Source organism: Passer domesticus, chromosome 8 (genome assembly GCF_036417665.1).
Source record: "Passer domesticus isolate bPasDom1 chromosome 8, bPasDom1.hap1, whole genome shotgun sequence".
Classification (NCBI taxonomy): Eukaryota; Metazoa; Chordata; class Aves; order Passeriformes; family Passeridae; genus Passer; species Passer domesticus.
In genome coordinates, this window is record NC_087481.1 from 4,935,007 (window position 1) to 4,955,750 (window position 20,744).

General features: G+C 51.4%; 1 protein-coding gene and 1 pseudogene across 1 annotated transcript; both read right to left on the reverse strand.

Moving 5' to 3' along the window:
• Window positions 1-381: 381 nt before the first annotated feature.
• LOC135306133 (olfactory receptor 14J1-like) lies at window positions 382-1,192 on the reverse strand. The gene has a single exon (XM_064429660.1). It carries the CDS (start codon window positions 1,190-1,192, stop codon window positions 443-445), a length of 750 nt encoding a protein of 249 aa, XP_064285730.1. The 3' UTR covers window positions 382-442.
• A 5,204-nt stretch (window positions 1,193-6,396) lies between these two features.
• Window positions 6,397-7,440, reverse strand: LOC135306134 (zinc finger protein 239-like; annotated as a pseudogene).
• Between the last annotated feature and the right edge of the window lie 13,304 nt (window positions 7,441-20,744).

Consider the following 20,744-nt stretch of genomic DNA (forward strand, 5'->3'; position numbering starts at 1 on the left):
ACTTAAGGGTAGACTTGGCCTCTTCTGACATGCACTGTGAGTTGCTGACAGAGGAAAGCTGGCCTTCTGTGGCTTCTTCTGGTGGGTTACCTCTTCTGGAGTCCATGTGCCTACCAAGCTGCTCTAGCACTCCCCTCCATGGCTGGACAGGGGAGAGAAAATAATATGGGAGACAAATCATAGATTGAGATAAGGCAGTTTTCTATAGCAAAATAAGAAGTTTTTATGTGCACCAGCAACCAGAAAAAAAAATCCCAATAATTTTATTCTCTACTTCCCACCAGTGAGTGATGTTCAGCCACTTCCCAGGAAGCAGAACTTGAGCAGGCAGAGTGGTTGATCAGAAAGGCAAACGCTGTACATAGGAAATGCCCCCTATTATTCCTCCTTCCTTAGCATTTATACCACAACTAGTCCCATACAGTCTGGAATATCCCTTTGGTTAATTTGGGACTCTGGCCTGCTGTCCCTTCCCAGGGTCTGACCCACTCGCAGCCCCTTGATGGAGGGAGAATGCTGAGAGACAGCAGGAGCCAAACCAGGGGTGTGTTTCCAGCTGTTGTGTGGCTCTCAGTGCAAAGCTGTGAGGGTTGTTATGGGACAATGAAAAGGCTGAAGAGCACACAGACATGGCTTTCCTGAGAGATTCCTTGAGCTCCTGGTTCCTCAGGCTGTAGATGAGGGGGTTCAGGGCTGGAGGCACCACCGAGTACAGAACTGACAGGGCCAGATCCAGGGATGGGGAGGAGATGGAAGAGGGCTTCAGGTAGACAAACGTGTCAGTGCTGAGGAACAGGGAGAGCACGGCCAGGTGAGGGAGGCAGGTGGAAAAGGCTTTGTGCCGGCCCTGCTCAGAGGGGATCCTCAGCACGGCCCTGAAGATCTGCACATAGGAGAAAACAATGAACACAAAACAACCAAAGCCTAAACAGAAAGTGACCACAAGAAGCCCAACTTCCCTGTAGCTGGAGTGTGAGCAGGAGAGCTTGAGGATCTGAGGGATTTCACAGAAGAACTGGCCCAGGACATTGCCATGGCAAAGGGGCAGGGAAAATGTATTGGCTGTGTGCAGCAGAGCATTGAGAAAGCCACAGGCCCAGGCAGCTGCTGCCATGTGGGCACAAGCTCTGCTGCCCAGGAGGGTCCCGTAGTGCAGGGGTTTGCAGATGGACACGTAGCGGTCGTAGCACATGATGGTGAGAAATGCAAATTCTGATGCAATGAAAAAGGCAAAGAAAAATACCTGTGCAGCACACCCTGAGTAGGAGATGTTGCTGGTGTCCCAGAGGGAATTGTGCATGGCTTTGGGGACAGTGGTGCAGATGGAGCCCAGGTCGCTGAGGGCCAGGTTGAGCAGGAAGAAGAACATGGGCATGTGCAGGTGGTGGCCGCAGGCTACGGCGCTGATGATGAGGCCGTTGCCCAGGAGGGCAGCCAGGGAGATGCCCAGCAAGAGGCAGAAGTGCAGGAGCTGCAGCTGCCGCGTGTCTGCCAATGCCAGCAGGAGGAAGTGGCTGATGGAGCTGCTGTTGGACATTTCTTCACTCTGGCCATGCTGTCCTGTCCAAGGAGGAGACAGTAGTAAGTCAGGGCAGATTTTGATGTGTGATGTCCAAACCCTTTTTCCCAGCCCTCCCCCTGCTGCTCTGTGCCATTCAATTTTCCTTTTCTCATAGCCCTGTACCTGGAGCTCTGCTGGGATCTGGCCCTGTTGCTGTGACGAGCAGGGGCTCTGCCCATGGACACCGAGGGGTCAGCTCTGCTTTGCAGCAGTGAGGTCATGGGAATGGGGACAGGGGCCAGTCCTGGGCTTGGATTTCATCAGCCCAAACTGCTCCTGAGGCAGAGGAGCTCGGCAGCATCTCCTGTCCCAGGGCTAAGGAATGGTGACGGCCAAAGGCAGTTTGAGAGGGTTTCCTGCTCTGCCCAGGGAGATCAGAGAGAACTGAGCAATGCAAGAGCAGTGGCTGTGACTCAGTGAAGGGTGAGGGGAGCTGCTCTGTGTGCTCAAAAAGCTTCTCAAGAACTCCAAGTTAAGCTGAAACATAGAGATTTCTTGTAGTTTAAATGGGGTCCACTGAGGGACATAACTCATGTGAAAGTGTCCCCAGGTTCCAGTTAGAGCAGAACAATGGAGGCAGTGATGACAGCTTCAGACAAGGAAGGGAAAGGTGCCTCTGGTGCTGAGTAAATCTGGATGTGTTTCAGGAATGCAAAGGCCCAAGGCCTGAGCCCCAGCCCCTGGCAAGGCAGATCCTGTCCCTCCCTCCTTGCTCAGGGTTCTTCCCGGGATGGGCACTGGCATGTGGGGATGTGCAATGCCAAGGGCAGCACCATGGGGCGGCCCCTGCCAGGCTGCTGAGCAGGGACAAGGAGGCAATGAGGCCCCAGGCCTGCAAGGGTCACTTGTCCCCTCGTGGCCTCAGGCCCAGGGCCAGCAGCCATGGCCAAAGTGCTGCCCGAGTTGGCTCTGTCAGGGCCTTGCAGCTGCTGCCCATCCCTGTGCCCTCTGCAGCCCAGGCTGTCCTACGGTGTCCCTGCCCTGCGCCTCTGTCCCTGCAGGCTGTTGTCATCCCCCGGCTGCCCCACCTGGCTGGCCCCTTCCTTTGCTGACAGCTCTGCCTCCTGCCTGCCTCTGCCTGCCCACACAAAGCCTTGGGCTGCTCCAGGCTCCTTCTGGGGGATGTATTGCACCACAGCCCTGCCCGGGAGGAAAATTCCTTTCTCCTGGTGTTCAGTCTGGGCTTCCCAAGCTGCCCTTGGTGCCATTATCTCTTTCTCTGGCTGTTTTATACAATAAAGAAAAACTCCAAGATGTGTGAAACCACCCTTTAATCCCTCCCTGGCTACTCGTATTCTGTCCTCAGTCTCCACACCACTGAGCCCAGAGTCTGCCGCCTCTCACTACTGGTTATGGGATGAGGCCTCCAAACCTCATCTTGAGAGGTTTTTGGGTCCTCTCCAAGGTCTGTGAAAATGAAAACAGTGATCAAAATTATTTTCTCCCAAATCTTGCAGTGACAGAACAAGGCTCAATATCTCTGAACTGAATGAGGGTGGATTTGCATTTGTTAGAAGGAGGAAATATTTTACAATGAGGAGAGTGCACGAAACTGCAACTGTGTTCTTCCACAGTTGGATTCCCCATCACAAGTAATTGTCCAAGAGCAGGACCTTTGTGCAGCCTGACCCAGTGAAACCCATTCATCCCCAAGGACAGAATTCCTGTTGTGTGGGCTCTCTGATGTGCTGGGTGCCATCACAACGCTTCTGGCCAGAATGTCTGCTGAGGGCAGCCAGGCTGCTGCAGGGGCAGTGACCTCACAGCCATCACCATGGCAGCCCTGTGCCCTGGGCCTGGCTCTCCCCTTTCCTCTGCCCCTGCCTTGTCTCTGCTGGCATGAAGAGTTTTGTCATTCATATCTTGTCCCCAAGGTGCTGGGGCCAATGGCTTCCCAGGCAGGCTCCTGGAGCAGAAGTGGCTTTTCAGAGCCCAGGCAGAAATGAGCCCTGAGGCAGCAGCTCTGCAGTGCTGGCCACCAGGCCGGGCTGCCAAGGGAGGCTTCTGGCCATGGCCTGCAAGCAGCTGCTGCTGCCAAGGTGCCTTTGGTGCCTCAGGCTCTGCCTGGCACAGCTCCCAGCACGGCACTCTGCCCTTGTGCCTGAGCCCTTCCCTGTGCTGGGGCTGGCCTGGGGCTTTTCCTGCAGCGGGACCTGCCCTGCTGATGGCACAGGAAAGGCAGTTCCTGCTGGAGCAGGAGGCTCTGCCTGCAATGGGCTCCAACAACTCCAGCAAGGCCCTGTTTGCAAAGCCCCAGTGGGAAATGAATGAGGGGGTCACGCTGCTTTTCGGGTGAAACCAGATTTCTCCATCCCAAATCTGACATCCTGAGAGGGAGAGGAAACTGTGGCAGGGATGGAATATTTCACAGAGAAAGCAAGAACCAAGGGACAGCACTGAGAGCTTCTGCAGAGCTGCTGAGCTGGCCCAGCCTGGGCACATCTGACTGTCAGGGAAGCACTTCTGACTAGAAAAGCCCTGTCCCAAATTTTAACAGCAGCGTCTCCTGACATTTCCCTTCTTGGGAGTTGTTGAGATTCCTCCCTGCAGTGGGGACGCCCCTCAAGGTCACTGCTCCAGGCTGAGCCAAAGGGATTTGCCCACGGTCATTGGTCTGGGGGAGTGACACAAATCTCTGCTTAAAAACTGGTTTTGCTTTAGCACAGTTGCTTTGAAATAACTTCCTAGAGCTTTATATAATATGTTACAGCTCTTATATCTTGGTGTAAATATTTCTCATTAAGAAAATTTTGTCTAATCATTACCATAATAGATTTTATATAAATATTTATATATGGTATCCCATCTTTAATCCTGTGGACCAAATTGTATAAAGGCTAATTCCACCTTTATAATTCTTTACACAGGAATGCTTGAAAACTCTGGGGTGCAATTGGAACCAGCTGCTCCACAGTTCCTCTCATGGAAGAAGTTTAGAAAGCCTGGAGGTTCTTGGGAGTATTTGGATGTGGATATGACAGTGTGGTCAGAGACAGAGAAAGTAAGATGAGCTTTCCCATGAATTGGTCTGGAAACTTTTAGGGAGCTGGAGAGAAAGAATTGTAAACTATCCACAGGTGGTGTTTGGAATAAGTTGTTTTTTTTCCAAAAAGTTGTTTAATGGAAGGTGTTTTCTTCATTAGCCAATCATGTAAAATGTGTTGATTAAATGACCAATGAGGTCCACTTGTAGCAAACCAAGGTATAAAAGAAGAGGATTGAATAAACCGGGGGCTTTTAGCTCTCAGCCTTCTGACCTGAGTCTGTGTCATCTCTGACTCCACAGTGACATTTGGGGATCTCTGGGGGCTATTTGGGATCCTTTCTGCAACTCGTGACCTAACAGGAGCTTCTCCAATAAACTTTGCCTGAAGCTCCTGCTGTGCTCATGACAGGAACCCCTGGGAGTGTCTGGGACATCCCGGCTCTTTGGCAGCCTGGGGACTCCTGGGATGTCACCGTGGAGCCCCCGTGAGTGCCTGTGACAGATGGGTGCCTTTGCAGCCCAAGGTGCCCTGGGATGTCACCATGGAATGGCTGTGACTTCCTCTGAGCACAGGGCTCTTTACCATCCCCAGAAACCCCTGGGAGGTGTCCATGGAGCCCCTGTCTCTGCCTGTGACATTCCAGCTCTTGAACAGCCCGGAGACTCTTGGAAAGTCCCCATGGAACCCCTCTGAGGGCCTGTGACAAATCTGATCCTTAGTAGGCAACCACCCCCAGCCCCTGTTGCTATGGTCAGTTTCCATGGCAACCATCCTCAGCCCCCTGTTGCTATGGTCAGTTTCCATGGCAACCATCCCCAGACCCCTGTTGCCATGCTCAGTCCCTTGGCAGCTCCATGCAGACCCCAGGCCAGGGGTGGTTGCCATGGACACCATTGGCAGCCCCATCCCCAGAGTCATGGGATCCCAGATGCACAGAACTGGCTGAGCTGGGAGGGACCCATCAGGATCCTGGAGTCCAACTGCTGGCCCTGCACAGGACACCCCAACAATGCCAGCCTGGGCCTGGCAGCGCTGTCCAAACGCTGCTGGAGCTCGGAGAGCCCTGGAGCTGGGAGCCTTCCCTGGGGAGCCTGGGCACTGCCCCAGCAGCCTCTGGGCAAAAACCTTTTCCTGACATCCATCCTCAGCCTGCCCCGACTCAGCTGCAGCCATTCCCTCCAGTGCTGGCCCTGGGCACCAGAGGGAAGAGGTTCCCACAGCCCCAGCCAGGGACCTGCTCCCAAGGCTGTTGCCATGGACACCACAGCTGGGACCAGCTGGGATGCTCGGTTTCCACAGGCTGGGGTTTAGTAATGGGATTCCCCAATGTCCTGCTCCTGCTACAACCACGCTGCCGCTCGCTGCCCTCCCACCTCCCATGGAAAGCACAAAAGCCAAAGATCCTGGGCTGGGATAAGAACAATTTATTTGGAACAGCAACGAGATAAAGAACAAACAGTAAGAGAAACAATATTGACAAAAGAAGGGTTATAAAAAAGGGAAAACTACAACACAACTGACTGTATCTTCCCAGCCATAATTTCCTCCTGCCTGGAAAGGACACCGTTATCCTCAGGAGGAGATAGAGAGAGAGAGTCCCTTTCCTGCCCCTGGCAATGACCTGAGGTTGGAGTGAATGTAATGACACAGCCCTGGCCAGACCCTCATGTTCTTCAGGCTCACATCATGTCATTGGCAGGGGCAGGAAAACGAACAGGTGTCTTCCCAGCATGGATCACAGACAACACGTATCACCAGGGCCCTCACAAACGTGGTTCTCCCATGGGGGATGAAGTTGGAGCAGTGCCCAAAGCTCTTCCTGCAGTTGCAGCATTTGCATGTCTTCCCTTACTGGTGACTGTGTTGGTGTCTGTTCAAATGAGAGCTCTGTCTGAAGCTCTTCCCACACTGGGGACACTCGTAGGGCCTCTCCCCGGTGTGGATACGCCGGTGGGTGACAAGGTGGGAGTTTCAGTTGAAGCCCTTCCCGCAGTCAGAGCAGCGGAAGGGCCTCTCATCTGTGTGAATCCGCTGGTGCTGGAGGAGATTGGAGCTCATGTGAAACCTCTTCCCACACTGGGGACACTCGTAGGGCCTCTCCCCAGTGTGGATGCGCTGGTGCTTCATGAGGTAGGAGTTGTACTTGAAGCTCTTCCCACAGTCAGAACAGTGGAAGGGCCTCTCATCTGTGTGAATCCGCTGGTGCTGGAGGAGATTGGAGCTGGTCTGAAACCTCTTCTGGCACTCAGGACACTCGTAGGGCCTCTCCCCAGTGTGGATGCGTTGATGCCTGACAAGTTTTGAGCTGCAGCTGAAGCCCTTCCCACATTCCCCACACTCGTAGGGCCATTCCCCAGTGTGGATCATCTGGTGGCGGATCAGGGTGCTGCTCTGCCTGAAGCTCTTCCCACACTCCAAGCACTTGTAGGGCTTCTCCCCATCAGGAAGCTGCTCATGGACCACCAGCTCCAAGCCCTGGCTGAAGCTCTGTCCACCTTCCTGGCACAGGGTGGGTCTTTCCTCCTCAGAGCACCCTGGGCTGGGTTTGAAGCCCCTCCTCCTGCGGGATCTCAGGGAATTTTCCTCCTTGTTAGATTCCTGTGCCATGGAGCCGCTCAAATCTGCCTCTTCCATGAGGTTCTGCCATGGGGATTTGTCCTCCCTGGTCTCTATTCTCAGCTTGTCTGAGGAAGGCAGGGCAAGGAGAGGATGGGATTTGCCTCCGTGCCAGAGGGGAGGGGAAGGAAATCCTCCCAGTGCATCCCTGGCAGGATGGCATTGCCAATGTTGTTGTCCTGCAGCCAGGGGCCATGCTGGGCTAGGAGATGGAGCAAAGAAAAAGGGGAAAGGGGCACTGATTTCCTCCTCACCTGCCTGCATGTCCCAGGGCATCTTCGTCTTCCTCACAACCTCCTCCTCCATCTGGAAAAGGTTTTGGCATGGGAAATTCTGGTTTGGGAGGAAAACAATGGATGAGTACATGGCGTTTAGTACTGCTTTCAAGGCAAACCACAGGGAGAGTCTAAGTCAGAATTACAATTTAAAAAGGAAATTTAGATCCAGATAATGATACAGAAACACTGCCTTAAACCGACAGAGTAAGGATATAACCTGGCACCCTCTTGGTCAGGGTGGTGGGAGCAGTCCCATTAAATGGTGGCTGCAGTCCTGTGGCAGTGATGAATGCGATTCTGTCGAAGCAGCGATCCTGTAGAAGGGTCTGGTCTTCCTCTGATGATCGAGTGCTGGCGATGGAGCTCTTGTCCTCTGGGAATCCAGTAGCCAAGGTGCTCCTGGTGTTGCAAGGCTCAGCTTATATCCAGGTAGGAATGCTTGGCTCCTCCCCCTGGGCAGAGCATCCCACAATGGGATGATGTCATTTTACCAGTCCTGCAGGGACACTCAATGGCCCATTCACAGAAGAGAGCCCCTGGAGGGCATTATCAGGGCTGAGTAATGGAAGAGATAAAGAACACTGCCCCACCTGTTTATAACAATTTATGAAGATGGTGATGGAAAACATGCATTTGGTTACATCTTGCACTGCAGCCTGAAACAGTAGGGTAATCCCTGCTGGGGGGGTGAACACCACCCCCCTTACCCAAACTGGCTCAGGTGTAAAACCCCCACCCTGGGACAGCCACACACACAGGGGACAATGTCAATCTTGCCCTGGCCCAGGGAAAATCTCTTTTCCTGTCACTACATTGCCCTACCCCCTTTTTTCTCTTTTTCTCTTTTTCCATCTCTCTCTACCTCACACTTATTATTCAATAAAATCCACTTTGGATTTGGTCTTGGTAGCACCTTAATTGGTGCAGAAGCATCTCTCTAACCATTTTCTTAACCGGATTGCAACATTATTTTGGCACAGTGTGTTTAGGCACTGTTGTCTGACCCCAAGAGCCTTTGATAACAGCATGGTTCCCTCCTCTGAGGAGGTTGTAGTTCATTTGGGAGGAAATCTTGGAAACTTGGACACATCTTCCCCTAAGCGAGTTATGTGACAAAATGGCTGTTGTGGGTAGCCAGTGTAAAGAAAATATTTTCTTGTTCTTCCTTGAAAAGTTTGTTCAAATCACTGGAGAAAACGGAACAAATATTATCAGTGAGGCTGACAAGGTTCATTGACCCCAAGGTGAGGAACACAAGGCTGCTAAAGTGCCACAGGAAGCCCAGCTAAGGTAGCCAAGTTCCTGAATAACTCCCAAATTCGCAGGCTTAGGGGCTTTGCCAAATGTGAGAATCGTTATTCTCTTCACCCCTGTCACATTTGTGATAGTTACACAAAAATTTCTCTTGCTTTTAATAATCTGTACTGGGCTGAATTTCCACTTTTCTTTTACGAGAACCTGCCAGCAGCTGAGCTGGAACTGTGCAGGAACCGATGGAACTTGGAATTGCCACAGAATTGCTTCTATTGTTGTTTTATTAATGCTTGGGATTGGTTTGCGTTTTCATCACATGCCACTTGTGGGAAAATCAAATATTCATCAAAGTGGTTTATGCAGAGTTGAATTTGATTTCTGCCAAGTTTATTTTGTCCAGTGCCCAGGGGATGCTTGAGGGGTCTCTGTTCTTGCCTCTCATCCTGGGGGATGCTTGGGAGGGGCTTTTGGGGGCTGTCCCTGTCACCCCAGGCCATTACTCAGGGGCTGTCCCTGTCCCTGTCACCCCAGACCATTCCTGAGGTGGTCTCCATCATTCTCATCCCAGGGAACTCATCCCAGGGAATGCCTGGGGGTCTCCCTCCCTCTCACCCCCATGCCAGGAGATGCTCGGGGCAGTCTCTGTCCCTCTCAGCCCAGGGGATGCTCAGGGGTCTCTGTCCCCTTGCTCTGGGCGATGCTCAGGGGTCTCTCCATCCCGCTGGCCTGAGGGAATGCTTGTGCAGGGCTGGGGACCAGGGGCTCTGTGTCCCGCTCACCACTGAGGGTGCTCGGGGCTTGTGGGGCTCCCCGACCTTCTCATCCCTGGGGAGACGAGGGTGGTCTCTGTCCCTCTCAGCCCTGGTGTGACCCCAACCAAACATCATCGGGGTCAGAGGGACAGAGACACCCCCAAACCCCCAGAAGGGCTGAACCTGGGATCATGCTCATATCCTCTTCATCTGTTTAACCCAGAAATGAGTTCTGCACCTTTAAGGCTGGTTCTGAGACCGAAGGGAGGCAGGAAGTGAGCAGGTTTTTTAAGAAACTGCACTCCTCCATATTCCGGCTCCTGGACAGACAGATTGCAGGACAGGGCTCTCCTTTGGTTTTAGTTAGTTTTTAGCTCTCTAAGGCAGATAAGTGCCCTGGACTGTGTTTTTTCTTTTACTTTAGAGCTGTTTAAACTTGCTCTCAACATCCAGGAGAGCCCTGGCAGCTCCACCTGTGGCCCATAGGCCTGGGCCTGGTCCACAGCATTTCCAGTGCTGGAGAAACTGATAAGAGACTGAGTGAGCCGAGCTACAGCCCACAGAGGGACTTTCTGAGTTTGTCATCTCTTTTGGAGCGGCAAAAGGTTTTATTGTTTAATATTGGTCATTTTCTGTGCTCATGAATGCTTTGTCTGTTAAATAACCAGGTTTTTTCCACTTTTCTCCAAGGAAATCTTTTCCCAAACTGTTTGGGGGAGAGGCTGCTTGAATTTGCTTTCTAGGGGAAACCCCTTTTGGAGGTTTTCTCCCAAATTTGCCCTAAACCAGGACAGGGTGGTGGGGAGAGGAGAGAGCCCCAAGTGGCTGGACTGGGGGGAGGCTGGAGAGAGGGACCCTGGAACCCCAAAACCACCCAGCATCCCTAAACAGGACCCTGGAGAGGGGGGATCCCCAGGACCCATGGGATCCTTGGCAGCCATGAGAGAGGGGACCACCAGAATCCCAGAGGGATGAGACTGGAAATGAGATGCTCCTGGTGGCTTTTTTTGATTCACTTTTGGATTTTGAAGGTTTTTACCAGGTGACTTCTAGAGATGAACTTGGGCAGGGGCATTTCAGACACACTGTGCTCATCCCTGGTTTTTCCCCAAAGCAGGATTTCCCATTCCCAAACCTTGGCCCAATGGAGGAGAATGTTGCAAGGAAGAGAAAGATGCCCAGAGACACTCAGGCAGGTGAGGAGGAAGTCAGTGCCCCCTTCCCCCTCTCTCCTGCTCCATCTCCCAGCCCAGCATGGCCCCTGGCTGCAGGACAACCCCACTGCCAATACCATCCTGCTGGGGATGCACTGGGGAGATCTCCTGCCCCTTCCCTCTGGCACAGAGGCACATTCACAGGCTCTGGGGCAGGAGGAGGAACCGCAGGCAGTTTGGGGTGCGTGGCTCGGCAGCTCCTGGCGCGGTTCCCCCGAGCCCCCGGCGCGGCTCCGCCAGGCCCCCCCACCACGGCACTGGCTGGAGGTTCTTTAACAGAAATGCTGGTAAATTGACCATCTGGAATGAGGCTAAATACAATTTCAAGAAGCTGCTGGTTTGCCGGGCAATTTGCCGAATTCCACATTGTTGTTTCTTTCAGTAAAACTTCACTTTTAAAGATCTTAGTAAATTTATGCTTGCATAAAATTTGTGGCTACCATGGGCTTCTCTCAAAACTAAATTACATGAAATCATGACATACTCATTACATCCTTTTAATCCCTCCAGTAAATGCATCATGCTGTTATTTCAATCCCAGATTGTTCAACTTTTCAGTGCCTTTTTTCCATTAATAGCATCAGAATAAGTTAAATTTTGTTATATATATAACTTTTAAGGATATTAATTTTTGATTCTGTAATGTTTAATTTAATCCAAATTCCAGGTTGATAACACTAAGCAAAGTTAAGCTTCATTATTGTCAGATTTTAGCAATGTTAAGTTAAATTCCAAAATTTGAAATCCTGTTGTTCTGGATTGAGAGATAATGTGTGTATTGTATTTGCCATCTGTCAGAGGTAGGGCAGTTATTTTCTGTTAATTGGGCAGTTTTCTTTATCTCTTCAACAAATCAATCCTCCCTCCAGGGAGATATCTTTTGTTAATGGGCCATTGAGTGTCACTGCAGGACTGATAAAAATTACATCATCCCACTGTGAGGTGCTCTGCCCAGAGGGAGGAGCCACGCATTGCAGACATGGTGAGGCTGGGGGTGAGGAGCAGCTTGTCCAAACAGGGTCAGCCCTCAAGGGGCTCATTCTTCTACATACCCAGACCTCCCAAGGAGACATTCAGCATCAAGATCTGCTGGGGAATGCTTCTATCAGCTCTTCTCTGAACTGGAACATAAAAAAATACTTGATTAAAGAAAAAAAAAATTAATGAGGTGCACTTTGAAATCTTTCATCCATAAAGGAACTCTACACTGACTCCAATCAGCTGCACAAGCCATGGACACATGAAGAGCACTGAAGAAAGAGCCCTCAAGAGCTTTCTGTGTTTTGACGATCCCCATGGTGGATTTGGGGCTGGGTCCAGGAGCCTCAGGCACTGAGAGAAGGATGAAGAAGCTGCTCAAGGAGTCAGAAGCAAAACTCCAAGTGGATTGGAGCATGGCTGGGCCCAGTGAGGGCAGGGAGTGCCAAAGGCTCCCCAGGGACTGGTGAGAGCAGATCCTTGAGGCCAGGAGTGCAGGGAGCCCAAGGCTCTGGGCAGGGAACTGCAATGCTGAGCAAGGCCTGGGCTGGCTGGGGGAAGCAGAAAGGCCAAGCCCTGAGCCCAGCCTGGGCCAGCAGGGCCTGTCCCTCACGGGTGGCTCGGGGCTCTCTGTGGGGCAGGGGGATGTCAGGGGCAGCAAGGACAAATGCCATCAACCTGCAGCCCCTGCCAGCCTGGCCAGGGAGGCCGAGGGAGAGCCAAAGTGCAGCCCTTGCCAGGAAAGTTCCTGCTGTGGGGCCTGCAGAGGCGCTGCCCGAGCCCAGGGCACAAAGGCCTGGGTGCCTGTGGCCCTGCCAGCCCTGCCCAGCCCTTGGCCATCTGTCCTGCAGGCTGTGCCCCCTGTGCGTGCTGCTCCTGTGCCCTGGCCGGCTGCACTCGCCCCTCTCGCTGTGCCCCAGCATTTCTCAGCCAGCGTTTCTGTGCCCTCCCTGGGCTCCCTGCACCCAGCGCTGCCGGCTCCTGGCACACAGAGCCGGCCATGGCCCAGCCTCACGCTGCCACACCTCGAGCACCACAATTCCACCCTGGCAGGGACTTTGCTTTCTCCTCAGCTCCAGCCTGAACCTTCCAAGCTGCACTTTGGGGATGTTTCCTGCAATTCCCACTCCCAAGGAAAGCTCTGTCTCCTGCTGTTCATGAACAGAGAAGGGCTGGTGGGAGAAGTGCTGGTCAGAGGCTGTTTAGGGCACAGTGAACCGTGAAAATATTGAGTTTTAAAATATTCGATGAAAGGAGGAGGGGCATCAATAAATCTTCTACGCTGGACTTTTAAGGGCAGACTTTGGCCTATTGAGGATGCAGATTTGGGGAGTACCAAATCATGTACTGATTCTTTTAAGGGAAACAGCCCTTAAAAACAAAGGGTTCCAGGAAGGATGGACACACTTCAGTAAAGAAACCTTGATGGAGCAAGAGTAGGCTGTTCCTTTTTGCAGAAAGATGACCCAGAGGAAGAAATGACTGGCTTGGCTGGGCATGGAGCTTTTGCAGGAATTTAGGGGTTAAAAAGAGGGTGCATCACCTTTGGACATAGAGGCAGGTAAATCAAGAAATGTTTAAGGATGTTGTTAGGTTGTGCAGATAGAAAATTAGAGAGGTGAAAGCTCAGTTACGACTTAACTTGGATACTTCTGTGAAGGATAACAAAAATGTTTTTATAAGTACATTAATGGAAAAAAGAGGGCTAAGGACAATCTGCTTTTCTTATTGTGGGGGATATGGTTAAAAAAGATGAGGAAAAGGGTGAGGTACTTCACCCCTTCTTTGCCTCAGTTTTCAACAATAAGACAGGCCATCCTCAGGACAAGTGTTCTCCTGAGCTGGTAGATGGGCACAGGGAGCAGAACAGCCTCTGGAATCCAGGAGGAAGCAGCTGGGGACCTGCTGAGCCACTCAGGTGCTCACAGGTGTCTCTGGGAGCAGATGGGTTCCATCGTAGGGGGATGAGAGAGCTGGTGGATGATCTCCCCAAGTTGCTCTCCATCATTTACCATCAGTCCTGGCTCAGCAGGGAGGCCCCAGAGGAGTGGAGGTGCCAATGTGAGCCCATCCCTAAGAAGGGCTGGAAGGAGGATCTGGGGAACTCCAGGCCTGTCAGCCTGACCTGGGTGCCCAGCAAGGTTATGGAACAGATCACCTTGAGACCATCACAGGGCACCCACAGGATGGCCGAGGCATCAGAGCCAGCCAGCGTGGATTTCAGTATCTGCATTGTTGGTCTGGATGAGGGGATTGAGTCCAGCATCAGCAAATTTGCAGATAACACCAAGCTGGGTGTGAGTGTGGATGTGCTGGAGGAGAGGAGGGCTCTACACAGGGCCCTGGGCAGGCTGGATCCAGGGCCCAAATCCAACAAGGTGAGGTTAAACAAGACCAAGTGCCGGGTCCTGCACTTTGGCCACAACAACCCGTGCAGCACTACAGGCTGGGGACAGAGTGGCTGGACAACAGCCAGGCAGAAAAGGACTTGAGGGATCAGCACCTGCTCTGCTGCTCCTTCCTGTCTCCCCCAGGGCCCTTGCAGAGCCCCAGCCATGCTGTTTGCCCCCAGCCTGCCCACGGCCAGCCTGGGGCTGCTCACCCTGGGGCTTTTCTGTGCTGAGCATTGGCCTGGCCGTGTTCTTGAGAGAGCCTGGGCAAGGAGCCTGCAGCCCCCAGGGCCTGGCCTGAGGCGTCAGCGCTGCCCCAGCAGTGCCCATGGCCTGTCCCTGCTGCAGCCCCGGCACTGCCATGATGGAGAAGGAAGACTTGCTCACCATATGATGATCGACAAGTCTCGTCTTTATTCCCGAATCACCGATTATTATACACCTTTTAATTAGCTCAGGCATAGTGCAAAATCCCAGCTCACCATTGGCTAACTAGCTATCATCTAACTACGTGCTGTTTTTAGTATAACTATTCCACTTTCCCAGGCTATTTGCTCCACCACCTGTGTCTGTGCATTACTTCATCCGTGGGCCAAGGACACAGTTTAATTGGGATAGCAACTCCCTTCATCCCTTATCTTGGTCAAATTAATCTCACTGTGAGCTTTAGCTCGGAGCCAGCTTGTTACAAAGCTCTCAACATTTCCCCCGTTTTCTTTTTGGGCTAGAAGTGTTGTTTTCCAAGCCCTTTCCATCATCTGACTCACCATTCTTTGTATACAATTAAGCAAGCATGGTAATACAAGCATTAACAATACTATGACACCTAATATCCCTATAGCATACATGATCATTATTCTCAGCCAAGGGCCTAGTCCCAGGCTCTTTAACCATCCTTCTAATCCCAATCCATCATCCTCTTTCAGGGCGTGTAACCCTTTCTGGAGCTCTTTAATTTTTGCATGTATTGATACAGAATGATCCGTTAAATTCATACAACACATACCCTCAAATTCCTCACAACCATGGCCTTGAGCTAATAACAAGAAATCAATTGCTGCTCTATTCTGCAATACTGCATGATTTACACTTTGTACATCTTGAGACAGCATGTCCAATACCTGGGAGGTGGCGTTCAGTTCATCTTTAGCCCAGCAGCCTAATTGCTTGGCCAAATTCATGGCCTTATTCACTGCCCCTCCAGGTAAAAGTGTGGCTACTACTACCTGTTTCAGCTCGCTCACACAAGGTCTTAAGTTGCTAAGTAACGTATGCCAAAATAATTTGCTCCGGGGCTTCATATAAGCCTAACGATCCTCCCAAATCAAGCCCTGTAAACTCCCTTAGTGCTCGCTGCCACGAGTTCTGCAAGTTCCAAGAGAATCGGCAGCTTGGGCACCAGTTTTGCCGAACGGTCGATTGCTCCAACCAAAACACCTTATTACAGCCTCTACAGTCTAGCGCGATCCATGCAGCGCATTTATTGTCCCCACAGTCCAGGCATGGCTGTGATTGAGGAGCTTTTACTTCTACCGTAAGGTCCTGACACCACTCGATCCAATCGTCAGGAAGATGAATGCAGGCACGTCGCGCGTCGTTAGAGTGGGGCTGGAGGCGTTGCAAATAGGGTTGCAATATCAGCGTCAGTTTGTTGTGCACCCTCTCTTTGTCCTCCAGTGACAAGGCTGTGATGGTCCTCAACATCTGGTACAGCTCGAGTCCACTTCGCGGGGATCCACAAGGGTCCTGTTGGAGAGGAAACACAAAGATATCCCCTCCCCCAGTATAGTACCCTGGCAGCTACTCCTGCTACATAAAGGGAGTCAGTCACAATATTCAAAGGACCTTTTAAATTCATCATTGCCTATACTACAGCTAAAAGTTCCAATGTCTGTAGACTGTCCCTGGCATCTGCATCTAACAAATGTTGTCGCCACTGTCCTTGCTGTTTCCATGTCACAGCTGCTCTCCTGGACTTTTTACCAGCGTCCGTAAAGGCCGTGATAGCCCCCCTTAATGGTGACAGACTCCGAATGGGCTTTGTTATCCAGTCCCATTCTGTCATCCACTGGAGGGGACTAGGATGCAGTTTCCCAGTCTCCACGACAGCTCCAGCTCCTAAAAGGGCTTCCTGGAGCTCCCCAGAGTTCACCAAATACCAGTCAAGCGTGTCCTTTTTAATGGGCAATCGTATTGTGGAAGGCTCTGCTCCTGTAACTTGGATTGCTCTAAGATGCCCTTTCTTTATGAGGGATGCAATCATTTCAATTTTCAGTCTCAAAGTTCTCTGTTGCTGTAGCGGTGGAGAGAGCCACTCCAATACCCTGAGCTCCCCCGTTTTCTTTTCAAGCTGAGACAGGGCACCTGTTAAAACACAAACAAATCCCACATCCCTGCAGGACTGAAGAATCTTCTCAAAATCCTGGAGGTGAAGAATGGGTCCTGGTTTCATTTTGTAATGTTACATAAAGAAATGTTAAGATAAAAGTAATTAGGAATCAATTTAGATAATATACACAACCAACAATACATACAAAATCAGAAAATTACTAAACACTATAACACTGAACTCTTATCCCAGAGTCTGCGACAGCTGATAAACCTTAAAATGACAGAGAATTGGAGAAATCATGTCCGGATTCATGTTTCTCCAAATCACCTCTGAAAATGGGTCAGCCGTCATAGATGGTCAAATTGCCAAGTCAAAAGGACTTGAATACTTTTTGATGCAGAAAACATCTGGGTTGATTGTCAGTCACTCCATCCAAATAGAGTTAGAACTTGGCCAGAGCTCAAACTCTAATTGGTGAGTGTCACTTAAAATACTTTTTAAACAGGACTTTTAAAAACAACTGTTATTTATAAAAAGTCTTAGGGTTACAAACTAGTTAAACTAGCAAATAATTGAATCCTTCTGAAGTTTCTGTCAAGACAAAGATTTTCCAAACACAGCAAACTTCTTGAATTCTCTGCTGGAGTATTCCTGTAATAATAATTAAAAGAACTACAAAACTGGCAATTTGGATAAAAACCCTCAGAAACATCTAAATAGTTAGGAAATAAAAAGACAGGATCCTGAAGAGACACGTGTCTTGCCGGTGATCACACAAAAAAATAGAAAAACACATGAAAGCCAGCTGCAAATGTTACAATATACCAACAACAATTTTCATCACAAAAATCTGAAAACTCCCTAACAAGAAGTGCTTGAAGGGGTTAAGACAACCTTCCCAGAGTATTCATCTAGTATTAACAACAATCACTATCTATCAGCATTACTTACAAAAACTAAAAATAACAAAGATTATAAACTTAATATAAATAATTCTTAAAACTTTGAATCTTGGATAGATATTTTAAAACAAAACTGAGAAAGATGACAGATAATTTTAAACACAAATAATTTCACTTAAAATAAGGACAGTACAAAAACAATTAGCACATTTATATCCATTTATCTAATGCCATCTCTTAATGAATAGAAGAGAGCAAAAACCATAAAGACCATAGTATACAGAAATATTACAGTTTAAATCTTCTCATATGTAGTCCAAACAGAAACTAGGAAGTGTACTTAGACTCTGCCCCCCTAAAAAGTTGTTCCTGCCTCAGGTAAGGGAAAGGTAATAAAGTCATCAAACTTAAAGCCATCAAACCCAAATACTCAATCACTTTTAGAAAAGCAAACACATTTACAAAAAAAACTGGTAAACTAATTGTAAAGTCTGTGGAACAGTTGGGTGAAATGCCTTGTATAACATCTGCTGTATGATGCACTGTGTGAAGTTTCAGAAGTTTTTCATCCTGATCTTGAAGGAAAAATTTCCTGACCTGTTTTTTCTCAGGTACTTGTTTGAATTGCTGCGATGGGCTGTCTGCTGTGGTTGCTAGGCAGCTGTGACAGGGCGGTGCTTTGAGGAATGTCAGCTTGCGCCCGTCTCCGCCTGCTTGCACAGCCTCAGTCTGCGCTATCCCGGGGGTGCGGAAAGGAACGCCCTCGTCCGGACCCGCGCAGCCCCGGTCTCCTTTGGGCTCCGCTCGGCCTGGATCTCCGCTTGGGCTGGTTCCTCCTGGCTCTGCGCCAACACCCGCAGCCAGCGGGAGCATGTCCCACACCGCTGGTGCTTTTGTGCGCTTGCAAAAAGTGAAAAAGCCCTCCTAGTTCCAGCTTTCGGGTTTCGCGTTACTGGTGCGCGTCCGCCGCTGCTACCATTGGCACTGCGCTTAGTGCTGCCGCGTATTCGGCCGCCGTGTCTCGCTTTGGCCGGCTTGGCCCTGGCAATCTGTGCGCTTTACCCGCGGACAGCTGCCGTGCGAGTTTTTGTCACGGTGCGTGTCACTGGACCCGCGGTGCGCGTAACTGCCGCCGGCACCGAGCATGCCGCCTCTGCAGTGCTCGGTCCGCTCCACCGCCGCCGGCGGCGCTGGGAGCGCCGCCGGCACCGAGCATGTCGCCGCCGCAGCGCTCGGCCCGCTGCGCCGCTGCACCGCTGGCACCGCCGCCACCATACGGGTTTTCGCTGCCACGTCTGCCCCGGGCTCTCCCGCGGCGCACGTAACCGCCCTCCTGGTCCCGAATTTACGCCACTCTGTTAACTCATGTAGTGCACAAGGATCTTGAGAAACTCCTTGTGCACAACCGGAAGCTAACAACTGTGGGAGCTCTTTCTGCAAGTCTATGTCCTTAATCTGCTGCTTTTTTAAAAAGCAAATAAATAAATCATATGCTGCTTGCCTTTCCATTTCTAATCAGCGCTGTTGCAAGGCTTACAGACTTCGGCAGCATGTAGGCTAGGACTGTCTATACAGCTCTTAGGGCCGCGACCTCACGGTGGTCGTTTGCCGTCCCCCCCCTTGCTTCAGAGAGACCCACTCCTACTTCCCCATCCGTGGCAGCCGTGTCCGTCCGTAGTCGTCGACGTCGGGGTCAGCCATTTGATGGAGAAGGAAGACTTGCTCACCATATGATGATCGACAAGTCTCGTCTTTATTCCCGAATCACCGATTATTATACACCCTTTAATTAGCTCATGCATAGTGCAAAATCCCAGCTCACCATTGGCTAACTAGCTATCAGCTAACTACGTGCTGTTTTTAGTATAACTATTCCACTTTCCCAGGCTATTTGCTCCACCACCTGTGTCTGTGCATTACTTCATCCGTGGGCCAAGGACACAGTTTAATTGGGATAGCAACTCCCTTCATTCTGTATCTTGGTCAAATTAATCTCACTGTGAGCTTTAGCTCGGAGCCAGCTTGTTACAAAGCTCTCAACAGCTATTTCTGACTTTGTTTCTCTCCACATTCACCGTGGCCGCAGACTGTGACAATGAGGAGCTGTGCTCTAAGTGTCTTTAGATGAATTAAGAATATCCCAGCAGAGTTTTCTTCAGGGATGCCCTTTTGTTGCCTTCTCTGGAGCTGCAGCAGCAATGTCTGTGTGCAGAGCTGGGGCAGATCAGTGCTGGCCCAGCAGCTGTGCCCAGCAGCAGCAGCAGCACTTGGTGTTGCCAGTGCTGCTGCCGTGGCCCTGCCCCGCTGCCCTGGTGGCCCTGGTGTTGCTGCAGGGCCTGAGTGCTCTCGGGGCCGGGCACAGTCCTGGGGGTGGCAGTGCCGGGGCTGCAGCAGGGACAGGCCATGGGCACTGCTGGGGCAGCGCTGACGCCTCAGGCCAGGCCCTGGGGGCTGCAGGCTCCTTGCCCAGGCTCTCTCAAGAACACGGCCAGGCCAATGCTCAGCACAGAAAAGCCCCAGGGTGAGCAGCCCCAGGCTGGCCGTGGGCAGGCTGGGGGCAAACAGCATGGCTGGGGCTCTGCAAGGGCCCTGGGGGAGACGGGAAGGAGCAGCAGAGCAGGGGCTGATCCATCCCCAGTGCGCTGCACAGCCCAGGGCAGCGTCCCAGAGCGTCCTCATGGAGCTGCCAACAACATCCCCTCTGCAGCCCTGGCCTCTCCCCCAGCTCACAGAGGTGCCACATCCTTGCAGGCACAGCCACAGCAGCACTGGCTCAGGAGCCCCTGTTTGCATTGCACAGAGCAGGCAGGAGCACCCCCATGCTGCTGCTTGTGGGGACATGAACCTGAGGGAGCACAAATGCCATCAGCCCCTGGGGCCAGCAAGGGCTGGGGAACACCAGGGAAACCACTCCACTTTATTGTGACAAACATTTGAGATCACCAAGTCCAACCTGCACCCTTACACTACCTTGTCTACCCAGAGCATCGTCCAGTTAACTTAACCACCGCTCCCTCATGTGCTTTCAACCAAACTTTTCTTCCAGACCCCTCATCAGCCTTTTTGGCCTTCTCTGGACACGCTCCAGCCCCTCCATGTCCTTCTTAAATTGGGGACCCAGAACTGGACACAGCACTCGAGGTGTGGCCTCACCAGTGCTGAGCACTGGAGAAGAATCACTGCCCTGTTCCTGCTGGCCACACCATTCCTGATCCAGGCCAGGAGCCATTGGCCTTCTTGGCCACCTGGGCACACTGCTGCCTCATGTCCAGCCTGCTGTCCATCAGTCCCTGCAGGTCCCTTTGTGCCTGGCTGCTCTCCAGCCACTCTGTCCCCAGCCTGTAGTGCTGCAGGGGTTGTTGTGGCCAATGTGCAGGACCCAGCACTGGGACTTGTTAAACCTCACCTTGTTGGATTTGTTTTTAATAACTGCCCCGTCTGTCTCTGCAGGGGAGCAGTCTACACAAACGCCGTGTTAGC